The sequence below is a fragment of the Chiloscyllium plagiosum genome, unplaced genomic scaffold, assembly GCF_037043375.1.
Source record: "Chiloscyllium plagiosum isolate Xiang-an unplaced genomic scaffold, Cpla_swu_hap1 HiC_scaffold_4, whole genome shotgun sequence".
NCBI classification, from domain to species: Eukaryota; Metazoa; Chordata; class Chondrichthyes; order Orectolobiformes; family Hemiscylliidae; genus Chiloscyllium; species Chiloscyllium plagiosum.
This window is the reverse complement of record NW_028270142.1, coordinates 42485232-42513181: the sequence shown is the minus strand read 5'-3', so window position 1 is coordinate 42513181 and position 27950 is coordinate 42485232. Positions and strand designations below refer to the sequence as shown.

The 27950-nt window shown below is 39.6% G+C and overlaps 1 protein-coding gene across 4 annotated transcripts in view; it reads left to right on the top strand.

Annotated features, from left to right (window-relative positions):
* Positions 1-26995, top strand: part of cnot10 (CCR4-NOT transcription complex, subunit 10) — a 31791-nt gene extending 4796 nt beyond the window's left edge. The window contains exons 5-19 of one of the 4 annotated variants that reach the window (XM_043688734.2): positions 1718-1860; positions 5635-5709; positions 6230-6313; positions 7995-8112; positions 9324-9473; positions 10128-10330; positions 10432-10553; positions 11604-11780; positions 12784-12867; positions 13629-13742; positions 15691-15821; positions 17360-17395; positions 19515-19642; positions 23462-23537; positions 25501-26995. In XM_043688734.2, coding sequence (XP_043544669.1) covers positions 1718-1860; positions 5635-5709; positions 6230-6313; positions 7995-8112; positions 9324-9473; positions 10128-10330; positions 10432-10553; positions 11604-11780; positions 12784-12867; positions 13629-13742; positions 15691-15821; positions 17360-17395; positions 19515-19642; positions 23462-23537; positions 25501-25649 — 1790 coding nt within the window. In that variant the 3' untranslated portion in view covers positions 25650-26995. Of the gene's footprint in view, positions 1-1714; positions 1861-5634; positions 5710-6229; positions 6314-7994; positions 8113-9323; positions 9474-10127; positions 10331-10431; positions 10554-11603; positions 11781-12783; positions 12868-13628; positions 13743-15690; positions 15822-17359; positions 17396-19514; positions 19643-23461; positions 23538-25500 lie in introns of all 4 variants that reach the window. The other 3 variants (XM_043688733.2, XM_043688736.2, XM_043688735.2) reach the window with 3 other exon arrangements.
* The last annotated feature ends 955 nt before the right edge of the window (positions 26996-27950 follow it).

Genomic DNA, 27950 nt, shown 5'->3' with positions numbered 1-27950 from the left:
GTGAAAAGGTGACAATTGTAGTATGAGTACTGGAGTACATCAGCACAGTCCTCATGTCTAGGAAGTAATTCCCAAGCCTCCCTCAAAGTTTCTCCCAGTGTTGGTACTAGATAAATTGCCTCCTTTGAAAACTCATTCTGCGTATTCATTTCCCTCTGCACAAAATTGCTAATTATTGATTTTTTTTCGTCTCAACCTGTTCAGACATGTTATGACACAAGAGGTACGTGTATGGAATGAGCTGCCAGAGGAAGTGGTGGAGACTGGTACAATTGCAACATTTAAAAGGCATCTGGATGGGTATATGAGTAGGAAGGGTTTGGAGGGATATGGGCCAGGTGCTGACAGGTGGGACTATATTGGGTTGGGATATCTGGTCGACATGGACGGGTTGCACCGAAGGATCTGTTTCCATGCTCTACATCTCTATGACATCTGAGGTAGGGACACTACCACTCCATTACAGAGCCTTAACTTACTAATTCTAAGGTACTTTTTCACCCTCCTTATAAGTTGAATGTCATGTCCTCTCAAATTCAAATCTATTTTAAAGTTATTGAGTTTGCCTTGTATTTTCTACTTTGAGATCTTCAATAGGTTTTGTTTTAACATTTCCTAACATCCCAGTTTCTCTGATACGTGATCACAGTCCTTGAATGAGTTCCCCCTTTTTGAGACAATTCTTTCTATGGCTAAATATTTATCCCTAGTAAGTGACCATGTTAAAAAAGTAGGACTGAATCAGACATCTTTACAAAGCTTGGATTTTGTGCTCCAGTTCCCCAACATTGTGACCCAGATTGCTGTTTGTCACATTTGTTGCCTTGCACGCCACTGATAGCTTCAATGATCAATAGTCCATCGGCTGTGCCCAAATTCCTCTCCTGTGTCATATCTTAAACAATGATACTGGTTAGTGTACAGTATTTGTTTATTATATTCACATTTGATGTTGCAATTTTCTCTGTTAAATGGCATCCCTCTTCTTTCAGTCCAGCTTTCCAAGATGTGTTGGGGAGGATTGTGCATTCCAGGTTTTATTTTTGTCCTTTTGAGTTTATCATTTGGAGAGGCTTGTCTCAGTTTTTCTATGGACAGCAGTACAAAAGAATAGATGAGAATAAATGAAGGATATTCTACACAGAAAGATTTAAATATATAAATCTACTCTAAGTCATCAATTTCCTGCAGGACATTATTGAATTATTGCAGGGAAATCAAGTTACACTTGTATATTGATGTTCCACTAATACTCCCCTATCATTCTTATGAAACACTAAATAAAGCTTTGTTAAAACAGTTGCTAGGCAGAGCATCCATGTAAAATGTAAGAATGACAAAATTCAAATAATCGCAACAATTTATACTGCTAGAGGGAAAAAAATATCCAATCAGCATCCTTTTCTCCTGTGGTATAAATTGTGACCATGTGAAAGTTGATATTCTTGTGCTTGTCCCAATGAGTGTAAAATCGAATGCTTCAGCAGCATTTTAAGCAAAATAAATGTTTGTTGAAAATAATGAGTTAATCTATATGGTAAATCTTTCTTTTGGAAATTAATCTAGAGGTTATTTAAAGTTTTATTTGCAGCAAACATTGGAACCACAAAAGCTTGATATGACTGACCCCAAGCTGTGCCTGTCTGTTTGGGCTTTGAGGTGCTTGGTGCTCAGATCATTAAAATCTGATTTGTTTCTGTCTCCAATCTTTAAGCAGAAGAGAAATTTGCCCAGGCTTTGTGTTTCTTGCTTGTTGATCTTTATCTATTGACGTACCAGCCTGAGAAAGCTTTGCTGCTGCTTGCTGTTCTGGAGAAAATGATTTCACAAGGGAGCAATAAAAATGGCAAGTCCAATGAGGTTAGTATATTTAAATTTTTTGAAACTTTAATGGCAAATATAGCTTTTAATACAATTTACTGTTTAAATATTCTTCACACTTCGGCATAAACAAACTCCCTTTCTGAGAGCTGCTTTTAGTTCAATAAGGTTGCACTAGCTTTTCTAGCCAGTAATGTGGACTCATCTCTTTGTAGATAAATGATTTTGCTAAGCGTATGAAGACAGTAGGTTGTAACTGGAAACAAACAAAAACTGAAGTTGCTAGAGAAACTCAGCATGTCTGGAAGACAAAGGGGTAAAATCTATTTAGGAAGATTTTAGAAACACCAAGGGGCAGCAAACATTAGTAGAAATAGTGTCTAGGCTGCCAATGGTTATGTAGGACAAGGTATAAATTAGGGAAGTAAGGGTACATTCAGTAAAGCTAATACAAAATCAAAGGTAAATTCAATCTATATACAGACTAGGTAAATCTAATGAGCTCCAATGCTTTGGAGGATGAATTCCTAAAATGTGTACAAGATGGTTTTCTGGAGTAGTTTACTGAAGAACCCAGCAGAGAACTGTATTATGCAAAGAGAAGGACCTGATTAATAATTTTATAAAAGAACCTTGAGAGTTATAGGGTTTTTACAACACTGAAAGAGGTCCTTCACTTTGTCACAGAAAGTAGTTACCAGGAAGGCAGAGGAAACACTTCAAGTGTATCCTCATAGCCTCCGTTTATAAGAAAGTTCATGGGAATCCCTTGCCCAAGACTACCTAAACTGGAGAAGCAGCATCCATAAAGGTGCTAAGCATATTCAGTGTCTCTAAAAAGCCGAGATGGAGGTCACATGAGAGGGGCAGGCAAAAACACAAGTAAGGCAGAAGTGAAGAGTACAGATGCTGGAGATTAGAGTCGAGAATGTGGTGCTGGAAAAGCACAGCAGGTCAGGCAGCATCTGAGGAGCAGGAAAATTGACGTTTCGGGCCCTTCATGAAGGGCTTTTGCCCAAAACATCGATTTTCATGCTCCTCAAAAAACACAAGCAACCCAACTGCTGCCTCATCGAACATCGCTTGCCACATCAGCAGAATGTGCAGATCCACGAATGGGCCATTTAGTCACCTCAGAATTGACAAGTCCAGAGTGGAAGAAAGTTATCCTTGATCCCAAGAAGAAACAAGATAACTAGACCCTTTTTTTAAAAAAAAGTGATCTGATTAGGCACAGTCAATGGATTTATGAAGATGATATTGTTAAACATTCACTCGCATAACAAGTTAGAAATTGAGCTCAGCTATTCCCAGAATCATCACAAAAGTTAAAGATTTTATCAAAATCCGCAAAATTCTCCAGTTCACATATGTTAACTAGTTTGACAGAAAGCATGGACCAGAATTCTGTACTTAATTATTTTTTATAACAAACTGATTATAGCTATAGTTAAACAATTATGAATCATCCACATACAACTGTACTAGTTAAAAGTCTAACTTTTCTATAAAACATCCGCTCTACATCTGGTAGAAATTAAAAATGATGTTATGCGTGGAAGAACAAACTGGAAAGGCAGTTCAAAGGACTCTGTCCTCTGGGTTCATTGAGATGTTCCTTTTAGCTGGCTAAGACGTGTTGTTTCTCGATCGCTCTTCATCTACTTTTGTTTGTAACTGCTTGTCGGAGGCACAGAGCAATTGCTTCACAATTGGTTTTGGTTTAAAAACAGCAGCTTACAAAAACTGGTGAAGGACAATAAGCTGCCTTTTTTCAGGCTTTTCACCGTGGAAAGACAGATATCACCTGCTGTTCTGGATGTTCAAAGGCTTTTGGCTTTGTACTTAACACCCACAATCAATTCACCTGGCTGGGAGACGATCATATAGTTGTTGGCGGGTAGAGACATTTGTCATTGGTCTGTGGAGTGATGACCAGTTGTTGCTGGCCAAATCTCACTTTGTACATGTTCCTGATGCAACACATCTGCAGTAACCTGCTTCCACTGGTTGAAAGAAGAACAGCACTTACAGCAAGTGTTTGCTTAAAAAAGAAATACAGCAATCGTTTCCACAATCCTTGAATTTTAAAAACAGTTCTTCCCACTTCAGTGCACAATCATAAATATAGTAAAATTTAAAAAGTCTTTACAATATCATTTCACAGTCTGTTAATGCTTTAAGGATATTACTAAAAACAAATAAAGGAGAACCAGTGCTTGTGGTTGTATTTGGATTTTCAGGTTTATGATGAGATTAATGTACAAAGTAAGGATTGGTTCATAGTAAGGAAATAGAAAAGGAATGAATGAATTATTCTGGTGTTGGGCTGTGACTAGTAGGGTACCACAAAGATCAGTGCTTGGGGCCCAGCTGTTCATGATTTGTATCAATGATTTGGATCTGTGGACCAAATGCAATATTTCCAAATTTGCAGCTGCTACAAAACTAGATGTGTGTTGTAGGATCATACAAAGAAATCTCCAAGAGATTTGGACAGGCTGACTTAATGGGCAAGAACATGTCCGATGGAATGTAATGTGGATAAATGTGAGGTTATTCTTCAAAAGATACAGGTTTCCTTGTTCATAAACTACTAACAGCCAAGATACCAATGTAACCAATAATTGGAAAGAATAATGATGTGTTGACTTTTATCACTGGAGGATTTGCGTGCAGAAGTAACTATGTCTTTCTTTAATTGTATAGAACCTTGTTTGGTTCTTCCCTGAGGAAAAGATACCTAGTGGGACCACAGCAGAAGTTCACCAGATTAATTCCTTGGATTGTATGTCGAGGGGAGATTGAGGAGACTGAGCCTGTATTATCTAGAATTTAGAAGAATGAGAGGTGACCTCCTTGAAACATGCAAATATTTAAAGGGCTAGACAGACTAAGCCGAAAGGATATTTCCCTAGTTAGGGCTTCTAAAACCAAAGCAGAGTTTCAGTATAAGGTGCAGGTTATTTAGAACTGAGGCGAAGAGGAATTTCTTCACTTGAAGGGTAGCAAATCTCTAAAATTCTCTAACTCCGGGACATAGATGGTTAGATTTCTAGAAGCTGATGATATCAAGGAATATGGGATACAACGAGAAAATGTCATTGAGGTAGCTAATCAACCGTGATGTAGAATGGTGGAACAAGCTGTAGGGGATGAATGGCCTATTTGTTCCTATGTGGCTTGCCGCACACAGGTAAACACCAAGATTTAATTTTTGGAAAGTTCAAATGGTCCTGTAGAATGACTGCTGACAACTGCCTCGATCAAAGCTGTTGTTTGACTTCAAACCAGGAGTCCATTATCTGGTTATTGTAAATTAAACGAAGTTGCTCAACTTGGTAAAGCCCAAATGCCTGCTTTCACAAAATGGGAAAATCTTCTAGTGGAATGTCTGAATTAGCTGTACGTTTTATTGGCCTACTGAAATACTGAATAGAGAAATGAGGCACATCCTTGAAATTTATTGGACAGGTTGGTGTAATGTTATCCATGTTTAGAGACTCAGGCCATAATTGGGCTTTGGATCATCCCTCATAGTCCACATATTGAGTATATCAGATTTGTTTAAGCACAGACCACTGTTCTTGATGGAGTTTGGAGGCAAGGACCTCTGCTGTTCAGTCAATGATGAGTTTTTTTAATATACATGGATGTATGTGTTCCATGATCCTGTCCACCTGCTTGCGTGAACATTTAGCTGTAGTTTCCCAGAATCTGGTTAAGTCCTATCTGCAATGTATATTCTTTAAGCTTTTACTGTTCAGTTGTGTAGAATTGTAAAGTAATTTCACTCTCATTATTTGATCAAAGGCTTATAAGGATGTAGCTAATCAGAAGGCTGATGCTGGAGGTCTGGTGGAAGCTACTAAATCCAAAATTCATCAGGTGTGTGAACAATTCGTTTATATTGAATTATAACTCTCTGGAGCAGAGGTGGTTAAAGGAAGGTTGATTCAATCAATGAGAAAAAATGGACAAGGAAGCAAAAAAGATTTCATGGTATTTGCAAGTGAATGTTTTTCCATTCATTCACGGGATGTGGGTGTTGCTGGCTAGGCCAGGAAATATCGTCCATTCCTAATTACCCAGAGGGCAACTAAAATTCGGCCATGTCGCTATGGGTCTGGAGTCACATGTAGACCAGACCAGGAAAGGACACAGATTTCCTTCCCAAAGAGACATTATTGAACCAAATGGGTTTGTTTTACAACACTTGCGTATGCTTACATGGTTGCTATTAGGCGGGCTTCAGTTTCGGGTTGTTTTCACGATTGAATTCAAATTTCACCATCTGCCTCTCCAAAGCATTGGCCTGGGGTTCTGGATTGTAGTTCAATGACTTTACCACTGTGCCACTGTATGTAAGTGTTCTCATTGCATGACTTGTCCACGTTTTTGTTTACAGTGTAAAGTGAGAGCTTATGTCCAGATGAAATCTTTGAAAGCCTGTAAACGGGAAATCAAATCTGTTATGAATACAGCTGGAAATGTAAGTACCTGGAAATTGTGCTTCCCTAAAAAGCATCGCCAAAAGTTAGGAATCTTTCATTCGTAATGTGCCTCAGTCTTCACTTCTCCACCTCGCCATTATTTGATATTCATCTTGTTGCCTTGAGGTTAGGGGTATTGGGGGCTGAGAGATAAATAGGAGGAGGGTGGGGCTGAAGGGAAGGTAGCTGGGAAGGTGATAGGTAGATGCAGATGGGGGAGTGATGATGAAAGGTTGGAGTGTATAGTGGAGCAGATAGGTGGGAAGGAGGATGAATAGCTGGGACAGTTGAAGAGGGCAGTGCTGAGTTGGACGTTTGGATCTGGGATGAGGTGGGGGAGGAGAGATGAGGAAACTGGTGAAATCGACGTTGATGTGTGGTTGGAGGGTCCCAAGGCAGAAGATGAAGTGTTCTTCCTCCAGACATTGGGTGGCTAGGATTTGGTGGTGGAGGAACTCCAGGATTTGCATGTCCTTGGTGAAGTGGATTGTTTGTTGTGTGTGTCCCAGAGATGTTCTCTAACATGTCCCCCAAGTTGGCGTCCTGTCTCTCCAATGTAGAGGAGACCACATTGAGAGCAACAGACACAGTAGATGGAGTGTTTGGATGTGCAGGAAAATCTCTGCCAGATGTGGGACCTTTGATGGAGGTGAGAGGGGAGGTGTGGGAGCAGGTTTTACACCTCTTGTGGCGGAAAGAGAAGGTGCCAGGAGTAGAGGGTGGGTTGATAGGGGGCCATGGACCTAATGAGGGAGTCGCAGAGGGAATAGTCTCTGCAGAATGCTGATTGGGGTGGGGAAGGAAATATATCTCTGGTGGTGGGATCTGACTGCAGGTGGTGGAAATGGCAAAGGATAATGTGCTGAATCCGGAGATTGGTAGGGTGCAAGGTGAGGACCAGGTGTGTACTATCCTTGTTCCAGTTGGAGGGGTGTGGTTCTCCTTAGAGTGTAAGAGACTGATGGAAAATGTCCAGAGTTAAAAATCATTCAACACCAGGTTATAGTCCAACAGGCTTAATTGGAAGCACTAGCTTTCTAGGAGTACTCCACAACCATCTGATGAAGGAGCAGCACTCCAAAAGCTAGTGCTTCCAATTAAACCTGTTGGACAAAACCTGGTGTTGTGTGATTTTTAACTTTGTGCACCCCAGTCCAACACCGGCACTGCCAAATCATGATGGAAAATGTGATAGGTTTGTATAAGATTATGATAGAATAGACAATGAAAATCTTTTCCCATTAACTGCTGTGAAGATTAAGGATCTACAGAGTTAAGGTTTTTGGCAAGAGATAGAGGGGAATCATTAAGTGCAACCTTTTTATGCAGTCAATGCTTAGGATCTGGAACACTCTGATTCAGCTTTCCCCTGCCTCACAGGCATTTTTCAAAAGAAAATTAGATGAACACTTGAACAAAATAAACTTACAGGGCTTTTGGGATCAAGCAGGAGAGTGAGATTGATTAGATTGCCCTTCTGGCATGGACTTTGGTCAAAATGCCTCTTCTGTACCTGAAATGACTTTATAAATTAAAATTTCATTTTAAAGCTAGTAATTTGTGTAATAGGATTATAATTTCATTGTATGATTTTAAACTTTCGCTGCTCTAAATGTCTTGTGTTTGTTGTTTATATATAAACATTACCTCTGTGTGCACATCTTTATTTATTTTATGCAGTCTGCTCCCTCCCTATTTCTCAAGAGCAATTTTGAGTATTTGAGGGGAAATTATCGAAAAGCAGTGAAGCTGTTGAACAGTGCAAATATTACAGATCATCCTGGATTCCTAAGCACAGGTAAAGAACCAAAGTAACAGCTATTTTATTGTCTACTGCAGATAATAAGTGATTTATCTAGGTATGTCTAGATAGATGTTTTATGTTGATCAATTTGTAAATTGAAGTCCTAATAAGCGTAAGGTATTAATTTTGTACTTTTACAATAGAAACTAATCATAACTCAACTCTTCAGAAAGAAAGTGATTTTGGTATTTTCTGCTAGTACCAGTTGTTTAATGGGGTTGGTGTCCCCACCCATATTTTCAGTTCATTACATTTGAATTTATCGAGAGAGAGTAGCACTCGTCTTTATTTTCCAATTTATCTGTTATCTGTTATCTCTTTCACACGTAACCATCTGATATCACTAGATATGCTTAATGAAATCTGGTCTCGGGAATTGTACTGTTCTGTTTCCATTGCATGACTCTCTTCCCATGGAGATTTGGGTCAGAGCCAACATTTATTATTCATCCAAATTGGAAAAGTTCCCTCATGGGTCAATTACCTGTGCTTGTGTTTTATTGTCTAGACGGGCGTGAAACATTGAAAGAAATAATCTATTTATGTGGAGTCTTGTCTTTCAAATTTGCTCAAGCTGTCTATCTATGTTTGATGATGTGGCATTCCAGTGGCTTTCAGTTAACAAATTCATCTTAATGCGCACATTTTGCCAAACTCATTATTGGAACGCGTTTCAAATTTATAAACTCATTCAAAAGAAGGCCATTCACCCTGTTATATCTGCGCTAGTCCTTTGAAAGAGTTATTCAATTATGCCATTCTCTGATGCTCTCCCATTCCCTTGCAAATTTCTCGATTTATCTAATTTTTTTTAAATTTACTGCTGAATCTTCTTCCACTTTCAGGGAGTGTAGACCCTTTTTTAGAACCATTTAAGTTTTCTTTATACGACCAGATACACATTTTATTTTTTCCTGAACAAATCCAGTGTCCAACCTTGTAGGCTCTTGCATACCTGCACATTCCTCATCACCTTTTTCCAATTGCCGTCAATTTGTGTCTTTTGATACCTGGCATTCCTTACAGTGGAAGCTAGTTTCTTCATATTTACTCTTATTAAATTAACCTCCTTTACCTTGGAATAAAATTCATTTACATCTAAAGACTGCCATCTGTCACTCTTAGCTTTTTAAATATATTTATGAAGTAGTTAAAACAAGTATGATGACTCTTGACTTTTCTCTTCTCAAAACATTTGTAAACAGGTGAATGTATTAGATGCATGTTCTGGAATAACCTTGGATGCATCCATTTTGCTATGGGGAAACACAATCTTGGAATTTTCTACTTTAAAAAGGCCTTGCAGGAGAACGATGCTGCTTGTGTGCAGTTAGCAGGAACGAGCACAGATCAAGGTGGGTTACAATTGGTCAAATACTCTATTCAAAAATAATAACATGAACCTAATTAAGTATGAATTGTTTGAAGTTCAGTGGTGCGTAAATATATCAATTTATCTGGGACGCTATCACATTGTTTGTGCAAAGTGACTGTGTCACATGGCTTATCACATTTGCAATGTTGCAGCATTGCTCTGTTTCAATTAGTACATCATTGGCTAGGAAGCACTTTTGAACATTTGGAAGTTTGTCAAAAATGTAGCTTATGACATAATCCACTTATTTTAAAATAACTTCCAAACACAGTTCCCTGAAACGAAGAATAATTTACATTTTTCACTCGTGTTAAGCATAATTTTGTACAAATTACATTTTTGGTTGTTGCAAAGGAAGTTGTTTCCTTTAGCTTTTGATTTAAAAGAAAAGGCAGTACTTATACACATATATGTTCATGATTTTTCACTTCGATCATTTTGTTAGAAAGTTGACTTTAAAATCTGTTACTGATTAACTTTTCTTTAGTGCGTACTTGGAGTATGTAATATTAAAACCAGTTGAGTAGTCTATTTTGCTATAATCTGTAGTCTTTTTGTATAGGTTTATATTAAGCAATATAACTCTGCATTTTGCAGGTGCTCAATATTTGTAATTTTGCTTTTTCTTAATTAGGGAAGAAGTTTTCAGGCAGACCTATGAGTACACTGCTTACAAACAAGCGATATGAACTGTTACATAACTGTGGAATCCAGCTTTTGCACATTGGTAGACCACTGGCAGCCTTTGAGTGTCTGATGGAGGCAGTTCAGGTATATCACTCCAATCCACGACTCTGGTTAAGGCTAGCAGAGTGCTGCATTGCTGCCAACAAGGGGGTGAGTGGACTTGTGTCAACTATATTTCCATTCATTCTGCAAGTTTCCTTTCCTGTACTTTTTCTTCTGTCATGTTAAATTTCAGCATTATTTTCCTTCAGACATCAGAACAAGAGACCAGAGGACTGCCAAGCAAAAAAGGGATTGTGCAATCAATTCTGGGTCAAGGTTATCACCAGAAGATAGTCTTGGCCTCACAGTCCATGCAGAACACCGTTTATAAGTGAGTGAGCAAGGTGTCAAACAGGCTGTAAAAAATTCAACAAGTGGCTGCATAGCACACACAGTGTGAATGAGCAAACTTTTAAGATGTTTAAATGTGAAATCTTACAAGTGTATTATTTATATAGAGGCAGCTTAAGATTGTAAAGTTTTTGTAAACTCTGATAAGTTGCCAAATGTTCAATTGATGAAGTGATGTGTGGGAGCCGGACAGAAATATATTCAGATTTTAGCAGTAAGCATTCCTGAATTAAATGCAATTTGGCTGTGGAATACTCAACAGAAATGTTCATAGAAATGCAATATTTTTTGTGAGCACAAACTGAGAGGGATCCTCAGGTCTTTCTCAAAGGTTCAATTTAATTCCTTGCTTAAAAGTATCCATCTTTCCAGAAAGTACCAATTCCTACTTCAGGTACTGAGTTCTGGCAGCTTGCCAGTACAGTACCTGAAGCAAGCAGCCCAACTTTGGTGTTTGAGCTATATGGTGTGCTATTCAACTTCATTGTGCATCATCGCAATTTCTGTCTTTACATGAAGAGCTTTCCTCAGGTGGTACAGGTAGAGTTGGATAGACATTGAGACTTCCTTCTCTTTAAGATAATTTTTTTTTAAATCCAAGGGTGGGGCGGTGATTTTTTTTTTGTACACATGTTATCACCTGGAATGCAGGACCTGAAGAGGCAGTGGAAACTAATCAAAGAAGAACATCCTAGGGAGACTTGGATGCATACTTTAAAAAGAAATTTTGAGACTACTGGCGGATGGGGGAGAGAACAGGACTAATTGGATAGCTCTATCAGTGAACTGGCACAGGTATATGATGGGCCTTTTTGTATATGAATTTTCCTTTCCTTAGTTACATTGACTGATTTGCTATCAGTGGGGACTGGAATTTAGAGCCTTCAAGATTTTATGCATCAGCCAAAAAGAGTCTAAGGCACTGGTACTGAAAAGTATGTTGAGGATTTATTGGTATAAAAGTTTAAATTTGAATTTTAAGGCCGTGAAGCCTTTAATAAAATGGTATTTTGTTCTTTTTGTTCTGCAGCGATGGGCAGTCTTCAGCCATTCCTGTAGCTAGTATGGAGTTTGCAGCTATCTGCTTAAGAAATGCCTTGCTGCTGCTCCCTGAAGATCAACAGGAGACCAAGAAAGATAATGGTTTAAGAAATTTCAATCAGTCAAGCAGCGGTGAAACCAGCAATGAAAACACTGAGGCCTGCAGGTACAGAGCATTGAAAGATATATCAGTGACTGTCCAAGTGAAGTGTCGGTGAAGTCCTGTTGTGGAATCCTATTTCCTTTACTAAAGGGATAAGTGATAGTGTAGAAAAGTGCAGTTAAGGTTGAAGATTAGCTGTGATCTTCTTGAGTGGCTGAGCTGGATCAAAGGGCTAATTGACCTACTTGTATTTCTCATGCTGTTTTATGTTTTTTTGCTTTTACATTTATTGGTTTGCTTCATAGCATTAATATTTGGTATAAGCAATTGATAAATGATTTGACAAATCAGCTCTCCAACCCCTCAACCATTCATGCATGAGCATTTCCTTTCTTTCCCTCAGTTGCATACAGGTATTTCTGGTATAACGCAATGGTGCAACCTAATGCAATAGAACATTGTGCTATAGAAGATCGTTATTGAAAATCTCTATATCTGTGCAGTAGAAAATTCATGCTATTCAAACAGCATCCACTATTCATCAATTGCATTATAGCCAATTCGCATTATACCAGAAATACCTGTATTATTCTTTGATGATAACATCCGCAGATATTAGGTCAATTTTGTGCTGTGTGCAGGTTAACAGCAGCTCTCATTTTCCACCACCGCCTCCCCCATCCCTCACTGCTCTGAGTCAGAATGCTCTCCCCTTTGACATTCAGTGTCGCATGAGGTGGAATCTTCCATCAGCTAAATATCAGCGAGGCCTGAGCTGCTGCCATTAGATTCTGCTGTATGTTGTGTAATCCTTGTCACTAATTTCACTCCTCCAGTCGAAATAGAACTGACTGTATTCCTCTGCAGGGAGCTGGTTTGAACTCAATGGTCTGAATGACCTGTTATGTTGCAATGACTGTTTTCTCATAGCAACAGCTACCATATTACATTAATGTTTTTAGTACAGGTTGGTCATCCTCTGCCCATTGAATTCCAAACCACATTAATTAAAAATTCTAATATTGTTACCTTAATATAGCTGAAATTATTTTCTCTCATTTTACAGTGGTAAGCCTCATGAAGGAGATAAGTTCTTAGTTCCAGGTCCACCATCTTCTCCATTAAGGAAAGAGGAATTGGACAATCTGCGGTATGAATGCTTTCCTCTGCATTATACATTTTCTTTCTTATTTACCCGAGGGTTTTCGAGTATCGCTGACTTGGTCAGCATTGATTTCTATCCCTATGCTCAGTGCTAGAGTCCTTTCAACTTAATGCAATAATGTGATGGAAGCTTTTTGCACATCAAGAACCCAAAATCATGAATATTTCAAACATTTAACATAAAAATCTGTGCTTCTGTGAGAAAAGGACTTGTTTTTAACACATTGCAGTCAATTCCTGTTCAGAACAGATCTAGCTCGTTTTGCCACCAGGTTTTTCTTGCTATCTCTCTGTGGATGCTGTCTGACCCGCTGTGATCTCCAGTATTTGATGTTTTCAGGTCTTTTCTTACATTCTGCAGTGTCTCTTGCTGTTGTCTTATGTAATGGAAAGTTGATTTATTCTGTATATAATTCCCTATGTTCAAGTTTCCAGTGACTTCAGATGACTTTCTCACCTCTGCCCTATCTAACTCAGCTATAAAGATGCAATTGAACATGGGGAAGAACAGAATGAGAAGTGTGCAGTTCATTTCCTAAACAGTCAGCTCCAGCCAAATGTTTACCAGAGCAGAAGTAACCCTCAAAAACCGCTCAAATAATGGGAGTTCTGTTGAAATTAATGACTATAGATTATAAATGCGATGAAATTCTAGAGCAGGCTTCAATTCCAATTAGAAATCCGCTAATGAATAGAGGAATAGGATTGCAGACAGACAATGTAGAGTTTTCTTTTCTGTTCTTTCAGATGTTCTATCCTGGCTGGCAGTGCGTATGTTGCCCTTGCACTTGGTGACAACCTTATGGCCTTAAATCATGCAGAGAATCTTCTGCAGCAGACTAAACTGTCTGGGTCTCTAAAGTAAGTAACTAACAAATATATTATGGAATTACAGATAGGATTGTTAACTTTGCATATGAAGTAATTTGCTTATTTTAACTTAGAGTATTGGAAGACATATACATGAAATGAACAACACCTGAGGATAAGACCATTCATGCCTATCATGCTTGTGCTAGCTGTTATCCATTTAGCCCTGTTCAGCTCTTTTCCCATTGCCATGAAAAAATCAGACCATTGCATTCAAAGTGGCTCCCTGTAGGGCAGTGCAGTCAGATACATTTTTCTTTGTGCGTTTGTTCCTAGTGGAAAGAGTCTCAGTAATTGAGGGACTGAGGTAGGAACATGGTGGGCAATGATGCTTATGGTATGTTAGGGTTCAGTCAGTGTCTGAATTATAGTGATAATGCACACTTGTACATGCAAGTTGTAGTCTAAACTATGGATAGTATCTGTAGTAGCTCCAACATTTTTCCAATCATATGGTTGAACAGGAATCTTATCTGGTCTCACTGCTTTCCATTAGTGTATTAGAAAAAAATGCAAATTAGATACTGGCTGTGTTATGAACACATCTTTCTTGGCAATTAAGTTCTGGGGTGGGATTGAACCCAGAGTCTTTGGCTCAGAGGCCCACTGTGCCACGTGACTTCATCCATTGATGCTGAGATTAGTGTAAATGGCACTGTTGATGCACATGAGTCTTACATTTAGCTGGTTCAGGGCAGCTCTGGTTTATTTGATCCTGACAGTAGTTAGGAGGGCAGTGAATGGAGTAATTTGCTTGACCTTTATGATCAACCTCTTATGTGGCACCTCTTCACATGTTGTGACTTACTCGAAACATGGTTACATGAGGATGATCTATCCTTCACAAACATGTGCATAATGGCCCTGGTCAGACTTTATCTTTCTAAATGCTGATTGAATTCATCCTTTAATGTGTTCCTGGAATTTCCTCAAATGGCCATCTCCTCCTTGAACACATTAGAGCACTTTTCACCCTCCATTCCTTTGACATATTTCTCATTCTCAAAGGCTTTTGGATACTCCATAATACTGCATTCTTTTGAGCCACTTTCACTGTATTTTTGATTATGGACTGAAATAAGGAAAGGGCTTTTTTTAAAAGCCAAGGATTATGGAAAAAATATTGCAAGTTTTGAAAGCAGGCTACTAACACTTGTTGTGAATGCTGTTTACACTGCTCTTGTTCAAACATCCTGGAGGAGGTTAACTTGCAGGTGAGCTGGAGCTAGGGGATACGTGCAAAGGCTTTGGGTGCTGGTACATCCTTTCTCAAGTAAGGAGGCCAAAACTGCGCGCAATACTCCAAGTTTGGCCTTGTCAGCACCTATACAGCTGCAGCATAACCTCCCTACTTTTAAACTCGATCTCTTTAGCAATGAAGGACAAAATTCCATTTGCCTTCCTAATTACCTAATGTACCTGCAGACCAACCTTCTGTGATTCATGCACCAGGATACCCTGGTCCCTCTGCATAGCAGCAGGCTGCAACTTTTCACCATTCAAATAATACTCCTACCAAGGTGAATGACTTCACATTTATTAATGTTGTATTCCATCTGCCAGACCTTTGCCCACTCACTTAAATGTGCTGAACATCATCACCATTGCTGTCTGACTTCGCAGCTGTTAACCAGACTGCTTATTTAACATCCAGAACTGGATGTGCAGAAATTTCCTCCAATTAAATATTGAGAAGACTGAGTAATTATTTCCAGTTCCCACTTCGAGTTCTGTTGCACAGATGTGGACTCCATCCCTCTCCCTTTATTTTTGTGTGGCATTTTTAAAAAGCAACATCATAAATATTGACGACTAATTGGTATGTTAAGGATATCTGATTTTTTGTGTGTTATTGTTGTGTGGTTCAAAATAATTTCTTATATACGTTATTTTAAATTGACATTTCAGACTGTGTTTATCTGTTTGTAATTGGGTTTAGGTTTCTGGGTCACTTGTATGCAGCAGAGTCCCTCATTTCTCTGGATAGAATCTCTGATGCCATCACTCACTTGAATCCTGAAAATATCACTGATGTGTTCCTGGGAGTTTCATCAAATGAACAAGATCAAGGTGAATAATGTCTTGCTTGTTTCTGATTTACCCTGTCAGCTGCATTCTTTTTGTGGATTTCTCAGGAATGGATTTATTTGAGGACAATATTTCCATGGAATCATAAAATACTGGAGTGGGCCATTCTGTTGGCTCTTTGAATGCTGTCCCATTAGTCCCATACCTTGCTGTTTTACCAAAGTTCTACAAATCTTTTCTTTCATTTGAAAAAAATCCTTTCACAAGTTACTATTGAATCTTCCTCCATTCCCTTTCATGCAGTGGATTCCAGATAATCATATCTTATTGCTCATAGGGAAAAACTCTACTGCTTTCCCCTTTTGCTAATTATAATCCTTCTACAGTGAAAGTTTTAGTTTTGATTACTGTATCAAATTGTCTCGATTTTTGAACACTTCTATACATCTCCTCGTAACCTGCTATGCTCCAGGAAGAACAGTCCCAGTTTCTCCAGTCTGTCTTTGTAACTGAAGTTCCTCATCCTTAGTATCATTGTAGTCAGTCTCTCCACCCACTGCAAGACTGTTACATCGTTCCTAAAGTGTGGTCTTTGGAACTTGATGAATTGTAATTTCTTGAGAAAAGCTGAAGCAAGCTTTCATCATTGCTCAGATGCTTTCTGTAAATGTTTTTTCTATTATTTCTTATAACTGCTAAAACAGATTTACAAAAAGGGAAAGTGTTTGGTGCTTATTAAATTGTTCAAGTGCTGTTCAGAGTGTATCTACTAAAGTAATTGCTAATCCCCAATCTCAATTCTTACAGCAAGACCTACAAACTTTCTCCTACCCTTGTGATAACTGGTATTGGGAGACCATAAATCTCCAATGAATGTTCATGAATTCTGGAATTGCTTCTAATAGTGCTGCCATAACCCAGTTAAACCCACTGCATGTACAACACCTCAATGATTGTAGTTCTTCTCTCTCCTGTTGTGGAACCTTGACAGGTCATCCTCACCAGCTAGTGATCCTCCGAGCAGTGCTCTGCCTCCACTTCTCTAATGGCACTCCACTAGACCCAGTGCTTCCCTTTCTCTCGCCTCCTTCTCCTCAATCCACTACAATGACTGATAGTATTTTCCCTACTGTTATTATTCATTCTCAGGACTTGTTGTTATTTATTACCCCTCCTTATTTCCCTTCGGAAGGTGATGTTGAAATGCCTGCTTGAATTACTGCAGTTCATGTGATGCAGCCATACCCACAGTGCCATGAGGGATGGAATTCCAGTATTTTAACCCAGTTCCAGTGAGGGGGCAGTCACAAAACTTCAAGTAATAATGAGTATGAGAGTTAGAGGGGAGCTTCCATGAGATAGTGCTGCCAAACATCTACTGCCTTTGTCATCTAGATGACAGAGGTGGTTGATTCGGAAGTACTATGGAAGTTGTATATCCTACCATGATTTCAAAAGGCTACAATACGTGAATGAGAGTGTGTGCATTTTCTTCAGCTCCTGTTTTATTTCATCAATTAAATTAATGTTGGATACTTGGAAAGTAAATGTAAATTGAGAGATCTTGGCTTTTCTTTCAGGATCTGACCGAGGGGAAAGTGAACAGATGGAGAACTGTAAGTATACTGTTAAAAATATCACATTTCAGAACAAAAGCAAAATACTATAGATACTGGAAATTTGGAATAAAGATTATTGGAAAACACCCATAAGGAAAACCTGTGGAAGAGTGAAAAAGTTCCAATCATTAAGGTAGAATGTGGACAGCACATACGTTTGGGCTTTGTTCTATTATTGAAGCAAAGTACTGCTAACTTCCAGTTAAGCATTTACGACTGATTAATTTGGATGTTACTCCTGATGTTTTCTGGTTATTTTGGAATCTACACCATAAAGGACAGCATCAGAGTTAAAAGAAAAGCACCAATTTGATTTTTGTTCCTTGATTTATTTTCACTATTTCTTCATATTTTCACTTAATGCTTGGAGATTGTATCTTTATTGCACTGTGTACGTTGGTGAATTAGTTTATGCATCATGATACCTATAGAGTCATACAGCATGGAAACAGACCTTGCAGTCCAACTTGCTCACGCCTACCAGGCGTCCCAATCTGACCTGGTCCCATTTGCCAGCACATAGTCCATATCCTTTTAAACCCTTCCCAATCATATACCCATCCAGATGACTTTTAAGTGTTGTAATTGTATCCACCACCACCACTTCTAGCAGCTTGTTCCATCCACACACCACCCTCTGTGTGAAAAAGTTACTCCTCAGGTCCTTGTTGAACCATTCCCCTCCCATATTAAACCAATACCCTGTAGTTTTGGTTCCCCCATACTAGGAAAAAGACCTTTGCTATTTACCATATTCATGTCCCTCACAATTTTATAAATCTCTATTAGGTCACCTTCAGCCTCCAACACTTCCGGGGGAAAAAAGCCTCTCCCTATAACTCAAAACCCTACAGTCCAGGCAGCATCCTTCCAAATCTTTTCTGCACCCTCTCAAGTTTAACAATATCCTTCCTATAGAACGGCAGCAGAATTATACACAATATTCTAAATGTGACGTCGCTAAAGTCTGTACAGCTGCAACATGACATCCCAACTAAATTTTCTGACCAACGAAGGCAAGCGAGCCGTACTCTTCCTTCACCACCCTGTCTATCTGTGACTCAATTTCAAGGAACTATGCACCTGTACCCCTTTGGCAACACTCCACAGGGCATTACTATTAACTGTACAAGCCCTGCCCTGGTTTGCCTTACCAAATTGCAACACCTCAGATTTATCTAAATTAAATTCCATCTAACACTCCTTAGTCCATTGGCCTCGTAATTATCTTCACTGTCCACTATACCACCATTTTTGGTGTCACCTGCAAACACACTAACCATACCTCCTGTATTCACATCCTATCATTGGATTTTTATTTGGTATTTATCAAGTAGCTTTCTCTTGAGTCTAAAGAAGAGAGATTTGTTTGTCTCAAGGTTGGAAGTCTTTTGAAAGTTGAGCTCAAGTACCTCAAAGATCCAGGATTTTCCTTACTCAAGGAAGGGTACACTTACCTTTAAGAGAGTGTAGACTTATTATTGAAATGAAGGATTGTGAGGAGAAGTTGAGGAAACAGTAAAGAATAATAGGATTATTTGATTGAAACAGAAATTTTTATTTGACAAGATGTATGTAAAGAGAATGTTACTCCTAGCTGTGGACTCTAGAACTGGATGACACACTCAAGATAAGGGAGTTGGCCATTTAGGACTAAGTTGAGGAAAAATGTCTCTACTCAAAAGGTTGTCAACTTCCTTAATTCTCCATAGAGGTGTGGGTGCTTTCTCATTGAGTCTATTCATGTTGAAAACTGATAGATCTTTGCTACTAAGAGAATAGGGAAGTAGTGCAGGAAAGTGTATTTGAAGTAATGATTTTAAGCATGATCTTATTGAGGTTCGTGGAACTGAATGGCCCACTCCTTTTTCCTTTTGAGAGAGATTTTTTGTGGTTCTGGATTTGGAATGTATTGCCTGACTTGGCAATAAATTTCAAAAAGGATTTGGATAAATGTTTTTGGAAGAAAACATTGCAGAGATACAGAAAAGCACAGAACAATGTAATTAACTGGATTGCTGTTTGAAAGAGCTTACATGGATATTATGGGCTGAATGACCTCCTCCTGTGCTGTGCTATTGTGATTTTAATGAGTTGTATTTTGTACATTTAACAGCTGGCAAACAGATTCTGCAGTGTTACCCCAATTCGGTTTCATCTGCTTGTGCAATGATGCTCTTCAACCTGGGCAGTGCATATTGCCTACGTAGTGAATATGACAAGGCACGCAAATGTCTTCACCAGGTAAGAAAAACAACTCTATGAAATATGGCTCTATCCATTTAGATTAAAGGATTGACTACATGCATGGATAACATACTGTCTTCTAATTACGTTGAGTCTGAAAAGTCAAAAGTACTGGGTTTTTTTCATGCCTTACATTTGTAGGAGATCGGGAATCTTTTGACTGACTAGCTGTTGACCATCTGTGCTAGTCTCACATTTAAATAACTAAGCATGTTGGAACCATTTTTCTTTAGAAGAGAGTCCTTGAAGTGTTTTTAATTCCTGATTTATTAATTGAATGGGGTAGCAATGCCCTAAGGTATTATTGCCAGACTATTAATCCAGAAATTTAGCTAATGTTCTGGGGGCCTGAGTTCAAGTCCCACAATGGCAGATGGTGGAAAATGGATAAAATAAAATATATCTGGAATTAAGAACCTACTGATGACAATGAAACTATTGTTGATTGTTGGAGAAACCCATCTGGCTAACCGATATCCTCCAGGGAAGGAAATCTGCCATCTTCACCTGGTCTGGCCTACATGTGACTCCAGACACACAACAATGTTGTTGACTCTCAACTGCCCTCTGAAATGGCCTAGCAGGACATTCAGCCTTGTCTCAAAAAAGGAATGAAACCAGACAGACCACCTGACATTGACCTAGGCACCAGAAGTGACATCAGCAGAAACAGCTTTGTCAGCCCTGCAAAGTCCTCCTCAGTAATATCTGGGAGCTATTGGGAGAATTGTCTCACATATCAGGGAATCATACTAACAGACAATGTCCCAGGCATTGTTCCATCATCACCATTCCTGGTATGTCCTGTCCCACTGGCGCAACAGACCCAGGAGAGGTGACAGAACAGTGGTGTCAAGACTAGAGGATGTTGTGCTAGGTGTCCTCAATATTGACTTTGGATCTTACCAGGTTAAACATGGAAACTTCCTGCTGGTTACCAGGTACCATCCTCTCTTGGCTAATGAAACAGTACTCCTCCATTTTGAACAACAGTTGGAGAAAGCACTTAGGATGGCAAAGGCATAAAATGTACTCTGGGTGGGGATTTCAATAAACGCCACCACCACAGTAATGAGCTCCTGACCTCATTACAGTCCTGGTTCAAACATGGAGAGTGACAGCCCTCGACATCAAGATCACAATCCACTGAGTGTGACATTGAGATGGCCGCGCAACATTTGATTCAGTGGGTATCAGGGATAAGCTCTGGTTGGAGTCATGCCTGGCATGTAAGAAGATGGTTGTGGATTTTGGAGGTCAGTTGTCTCAGCTCCGGCACATTCTGCAGGAGTTCCTCAAGTAATGTCCTTAGCCTGACCGTCTTCACCTGCTTCATCAATGACCCGCCCCTCCATCGTTGGGTCAGAAGTGGGGGAAGTTCATCGATTGATTGATTGTACAATATCCAGCACCATTTGCGATGACTCGGATACTATTAAAATGCAACAGGATCTGGACAATATCCAGGCTTAGGCTGATAAGTGGTATGAAACACAAAAAATAACAGGCAATGATCATCGCCAATAAGAGACAATTTAATCACCACCCCTTTACATTCAGTGGTGTTGCTATCATGAATTCCCCACTATCAACATCCTGGGGGTTACTATCGACCAGAAACTCAACTGGACTTGCCACATAAACACAGTGGCTACGAGGGTAGGTCAGAGGCTAGGAATACTGCAGCAAGTAACTTGCCACGTGATTCTCCATAGCTGGTCCACTGTCTACAAAGCACAAGTCAGGAATGTGATGAGATACTCCCCATTGGCCTGGATGGATGAAGCTCCAAGAACACTTAAGAAGCTTGATACCATCCAGGACGAAGCAGCATGCTTGATAGGCACCACATATACAAACGTTCAGTCCCTCCTCCGCCAACAGTCAGCAGCAGTGCTCACTATCTACACGATGCACTTCAGAAATTCATCAAAGATCCTCAGACAGCACTTTCCAAACCTGTGAACACTTCTATCTAGAAGGACAAGGGCAGCAGCTACATGGGAACACCACCACTTACAAGCCACTCCCCATCATGACTGAGAAATATGAAACTGTTCCTTCACTGTTGCTGTGTCAAAATGCTGAAATTCCCTCATTGAGGGCACTGTAAACCAACCTACAGCACTTGGACTGCAGCAGTTCAAGAAGGGGCTCACCACCACCTTCTCAAGGGCGACTAGGGACAGGCAATAAATGCTGACTCAGTCAGCAATGACCACATGCCATGAGTGAAGAAAATTAAATTCAAATTTCCTTTATAGTCCTGTGACTGATCCATTGCAAATCCGTGTTTGCTATCTATAATCAACCTGTGCCTTTCTTCTTATTTGGTTCTTTTTATCTTTAATCACAGTCTGCAATAATTTATCAACTTTCAGTACAAGAATAATGTGTACTGTATATCACTGTTTTTGACCTCATCAGACTCCAGTCCTCTATTGTGAATTTTGAGCAATCACACTTTTCCTCCCTGGCTTTCAGTATTCAGCATTGCTCATCATCTGGACCTGGGATTACTTTTAGTACCTTCATTCGCTGTTGTAGATATTCATTGTGTCACATTTCCCTCTGCACTTTTTGTGGGGAGTATAGTAGTCTTAGGAAGAAGTAAACATTCAAGTTTGTTGTGATCTTTAGTGAGTTTTGAAAAGATTTGTAGGTTTGCTCGCTGAGCTGGAAGGTTCATTTCCAGACGTTTCTTAACCATACAAGGTAACCTATTCAGTGAGCCTCCAGACGAAGCACTACTGATGATTCCTGCTTTCTATTTATATCTTGAGATCTTGTTAACCATAATCTCACTTGTTGTTTATTTTGATTAGTAAATCAAATGTTCCAGAGCTGGGTGGGGGTAGCAGACTGCTTGCACCCTGGAAGGCAAATCTGATTGTCCATCTAATCAAAAGGGTGATAATTAGATTGTCTCTTGTTGGAGATAATCATTGCCTGGGATTTTTGAGTTTCACACTCTGATGGGCACCTGGCAAGAAAAGCCTGCCCCACAGACTGCAGGTCAGTATGCTCAGGTGGTGCAGAGTAGGACCTCTGACACTTAGTGAGAAGAATTACCACCCTTGAGCTGCTGTTCAATCTGTTTGGCAGGTCCAGTAGTGCTGGGAGTGCCAAGAGCTCAGTACTGGGTACTGCAGGGACAGGAAGCTGTGCCAGGATCAACGCCTCAGTTGAACCCAGGGCCAGGTAGATTAGGGGCATTGGAGATTGTGGTTTGAGCACCTGAGACTTTTGGAGAGGAGATTGGATGTGTGGTGTTTAAGATCCAGTTAGGGGGGAAGGAAGATGGTTACTGTTTTCTGTGGTGGGAAGAGAGCCAATCAGCCTTTGGGTGAAAACATTATTCCTTAAATTCCCTCTAAACCTCTTACCTTAAATCTATGGCCATTGATCCCTCTGCTAAGGGAAATGGTTTTCGTATCTACACCCTCTCTATCTGTTCTGTAATTTTGTGGACCTCAATCAGTTCCTTTTGGCCTCTGATCTAAGGAAGACAACTACCAATCTAGTCTCTCTCCATAGCTGAAACGCTCCAATCTGGGCAAGATCCTGGTGATTGTACTCTGTACACTCTTTATCACAGTTTTGAAAAACGTCTGTTACATTAGCAGCAAGTGATTTTTTAAAATGTGAATAGTACAGGTGGAGATATAATAACTGAGGTTCATATGCGTTACCAGAAAACATTTCATAAAGTGCTGCAGGTTTCTCTTATCCCCTTTATCCTTTACTGAAGAAGAATCTAACTGTAATATTGAATAATCACCCATTCTTATGTTGTCTTTTGTTTTTACATTGCAGGCTGCTTCAATGGTTAATCCCAAAGAGATCCCTCCAGAAGGTATCCTATTGGCTGTGTACCTTGAATTGCAGAATGGTATGTTCACGTCTAATTATTTAATTAGATTTAAAATATTGCTTTGTAATCAGAACATGTATAGGGAAAGATTGTTCCCTCTTAGCCTCATTCAAATAAGTATTTGTTTTGTGAGTGTGTACAGAAACTTTACCTGTGGGTGAGGTGGCAAAAAAATAGGTGGGCACAAATGTTCTGTTTCTGAGAGATTAGTTACAAATTAAAGTTTGCTAATATATACAAATCCCAACTCTTCCCAAATGGCTGGGCAAATTAAATGAGGCAGATTCTTCTACCTATGTGGAGACTGATTAGCCTGACCTCTGGCATGGATAAGTTCCTGGAGTCCATTGTGAAAGATTAGGTTTCTGAATACTTCATATATGGTAAAATAGGGTAAAGTCAGCATGGTTTCTTCAAGGGGAGGTCATGGCTGACAAATCTGCCAGAATTCTTTGAAGGAGTAATGAGTAGGTTAGGCCAAGGAGAGCCAGTGGATGTTATCTACCTGGATTTCAAGAAGGTCTTTGACAAGGTGCCGCATGGGAGTCTACTGAGAAAGGTAAGGGCCCATGGTGTTAGAGGCAAGGTGCTAACATGGATAGAAGCTTGGCTGTCTGGCAGAGAGTGAGGATAAAAGGGTCTTTCTCAGAGTGGTGTTCTGCAAGGCTCAGTTTTGGGACCACAACTTTTCACTTTGTGCATTAACGATATGTATGAAGGAACTCAGGGCATTGTGGCTAAGTTTGCAGATGCTACAAAGGTAGGTAGAGGGACAGGTAGCATTGAGAAGGCAGGGAGGCTGCAGAAAGATTTGAACATGAAAGAGTGAGTAAAGAAGTGGCAGTTGGAGTACAGTGTGGGAAAGTGTGAGGTTATGCACTTTTGTAGGAAGAATAGAGGCATGGACTATTTTCTAAATAGGGAGAAAATTCAGAAGTCTGAACTGCAAAGAGACTTAGGAGTTCTAGTCCAAGATTCTTTCAAGGTAAGCTTGCAGGTTGAGTCAGTAGTTAGGAAGGCAGATGCAACAATGGCATTTATTTTGAAAGGACTTGAATATAAAAGCAGGGATGTAATTCTGAAGCTCTCTAAGACGCTGGTCTGATCACATTTGGAGTATTGTGTGCATTTTGGGCCTTATGTCTCAGGAAGGATGTACTGGTCCTGGAACATGTTCAAAGGAGGTTCACAAGAGCGGTCCCAGGAATAAAAAGCTTAACATATGAGGAACGTTTGAGGACGCTGGGTCTATACTCGATGGAGTTTAGAAGGATAAGGGGATATCTAATAGAAACTTAGAGAATACTGAATGGCCTGGACAGGATGGTTGTTGGGAAGATGTTTCCATTGGTAGGAGAGACTAGGACCCCAGGGCGCAGCCTTAGAGTAAAGGGAAGACCGTTTTTGAATGGAGATAAAGAGAAACTTCAGCCAGAGAGTGTTGAATCCACTGAGGCCAGGTCATTGAATATATTTAAGATGGAGATAGTTTCTTGATTGTCAAGGGCATCAAGGGTTACGGGGAGAATGGGATTGAGAAAATTAACAGCCGCGATTGAATGGCGGTGCAGTATCAGTGGGCTGAATAGCCTAATTTTTGCTCCTATGTCTTATGGACTCAGCTAGTCCCACAAATCTGCCCTTTCACCATAGCCCTCCAATACTTCTCTGATAATTATCCAATACCCATTTGGGGTTGGGGGGCCGGGTCAATTGAAAATTTCAAAATAGAGTTTTGATAGAATTCTGAGAGGTAAGTGTATTAAAAGATATGGAACCAAGATAGGAAGATGGACTTGAAGGGCTGAATGTACAGGACTGCATATGCACACTTTATTGTTGTCAGGTATTAAATTTGCTAAAGTTTATGTTTAAGAACTTGTACTGTTTCTATCTTGTTTGCTTATAGTTAATTGTCCATGACCAGTTATATTTCTCAAATGGTATTCTCATTAGTTGGTGTGTTTTTTTTGGCGGGCAGGCAACACACAGTTGGCACTACAGATCATCAAGAGGAACCAGCTGCTGCCCTCACTGAAAGCCCTGTCGTCTGATGTAAAAAAGAAATCAGTGTTTCAGTCCATTCAGACAGTTCAGCCACCGCCATTCAACACCGTCCAAAGGAAATGAGACCTCAACACCAGTCACTGTTGTGCATTTTCCTGCAGACATTTTACAACTGGGAAACGAATTGAAAATGTTGGAAAGGGAAACAGCCCTTGTTGTGAGCTTCAACAGCTAGCTGGAGCAGAAATGCAGTTTCTTCAGTCATTACTTTGACAAAGCTGTGGACAGCATTTTGTTTTAGATTTGGACCTCATTTAGACCTCAAGTATCCTGGCAGTGGTACAAGGATAGATTCATAATGTTTCTGGAATTTGTAGGTTTGTTGAGTTTTTCTAAATGTTTTTCTGGGTAATGATTTGTAATTGCAGTATTTATAGCTGTTTCAGGTTTGTTCCCTGTTAATATTTCCAGCTTTTGAACTGGTCCAATGATTACACTGTATGTTAACAAATGCCATTTTGTATTGTCCCTTTAGTAACCCACCAATACTGTGTATGTTACTGAACACTTCTGTATATTATCCTTTAGTCAAGCTGCCTTGGAGATTGTTGGTTGAGTTTTGGTTCCAGGGGAACAAGTGAAAAATTGATAAATTATACTTTGAATGACTTTGGAATATTTGTCCCTTGAGGTGGGATTTACAAGTCCCCTTGATTCAGCTTTGAAATGTTGGCATTGCCACTATACTGGCTGAGGTGGGAACAAGGAGGAGAAATAGATGCAGTGCCTGAACCAAATAAAATGTCCAGGGATATGATTTCTTCTTGGTGAATATTGCCGATCATTTATGGGAGTATCTCGTAACTGGTTAATTGTGCTAACTACTTTTTTGTAAATAATCTTTACCAAGCTTTTTGGGGGCAATCTATTTTTTTTTCTGGAGATACTCATTCTGTGTAAAAACAACAGACCTAACAAAATATATCAGAAGTTGGATTATATCAAATAAATAAAGAACAAGTGACTTTTATACTATAACTTTAATCAGGGAAGTTCCAAAATGGATGCTATCTCTGCAATGGGATCTCATTTCTCCAAAAGGCAGCCAACCAAAACGTGATTTGCCAAAGGGCTTTGCAATCCCAGTGATCCAATGTGGATGCTGATGATACTGATAAAGAGAACAGTGCCCAGAGTTGTCTACCATGCTGGGCGGACCCTGAAGCCACAGTACCTTGTGGTTATATAACATCTTTGATTTAATACCAGATGATTACCAAATGCGACTATAATTATTGATTCTTTGCCCAGTAAACAGGCCACTATCTGGGTTAGTGCAGGACTGAGAGATTCCAATGTATTATAAAATGTGACAAGTCACGCACTCTTAAATATAGAAAATAAAATGATATTTTGGAAATATAGTTGATTCTGCAATTGTGAATAAAGCATAAGCATAGTGAAATGTGCACTATACCGATTTTTCTTTTCTGTTTCTGATCACTTTGCCCTGGGTGTAGCTACTGTTGAATCTGTGACTATATTCCTCTAAGGTCATTAAATATTCACTATCTTGTGTTTCTAATTCTGTCTTTGGAATGAAGCATATTAAAAGATCTAGATTGTTTTTGGGGACATGAAAATCCATAAGGTCAACCAATCCTTGACGCTTCAGTTAAATTGTGGCTAATGTGTCTTATCTCCATCTACTTAATTCTTCCTGATACCATTTTCTCCATCACCTTACAAGTGGATAGGCCCCTGTTGATGGAACCTACCCTCCTAAATTAAACTTCTAAGCTTACTATCAGTCTGCACCCCCTGTAAGACCAGTGAGTCCTTCCTGGTGCCCAGAACTGAATGCAGTTGTTCCATACCAACTACCTTTCCCTTTCCTTGCAAGTTTACCTGGTACTCAGCTCATTATCCTGACACAGGAGCATAAACATTGTACCCCTCCATTACCTGTTATTTGTTTAATTTGATGTTATGCCTGCCAACTCTCATTGCTTTAGTCAATTCTATGGATAGGCTTTTCTTTCCATTTTCATGTCCTGCTGAAGACTGTGCCAGAAATTCAAGTAGCATTTGCTTTTGGAAAAAAAAAACCTTTTGCCTGCTTTGGCAGAAGCCTAACATGCTAAGATAATCTAACAGAGAGAACTATCACAAAACTTTCTATTTTGTGTGCAATCTCCTTCATGAAGCTTCTTCACTCAAAATTATTTAAATCGGTTTTGGAGGTTTGGAGTTTCATCCTCCCAACATGAAGTTAGTGAAGCCTTAAAATGTGCTCTGCAGTGTGGAGGCTGTTGTGGCTCAGTAGGTGAAATGCTTAACTAGGGAGTCAGCTTGTGGCTTTATATCTGCCCCAGGCTGAATTCTAGGCTGACGGAATCGATACAGTATAGAGTCCCAATGCAC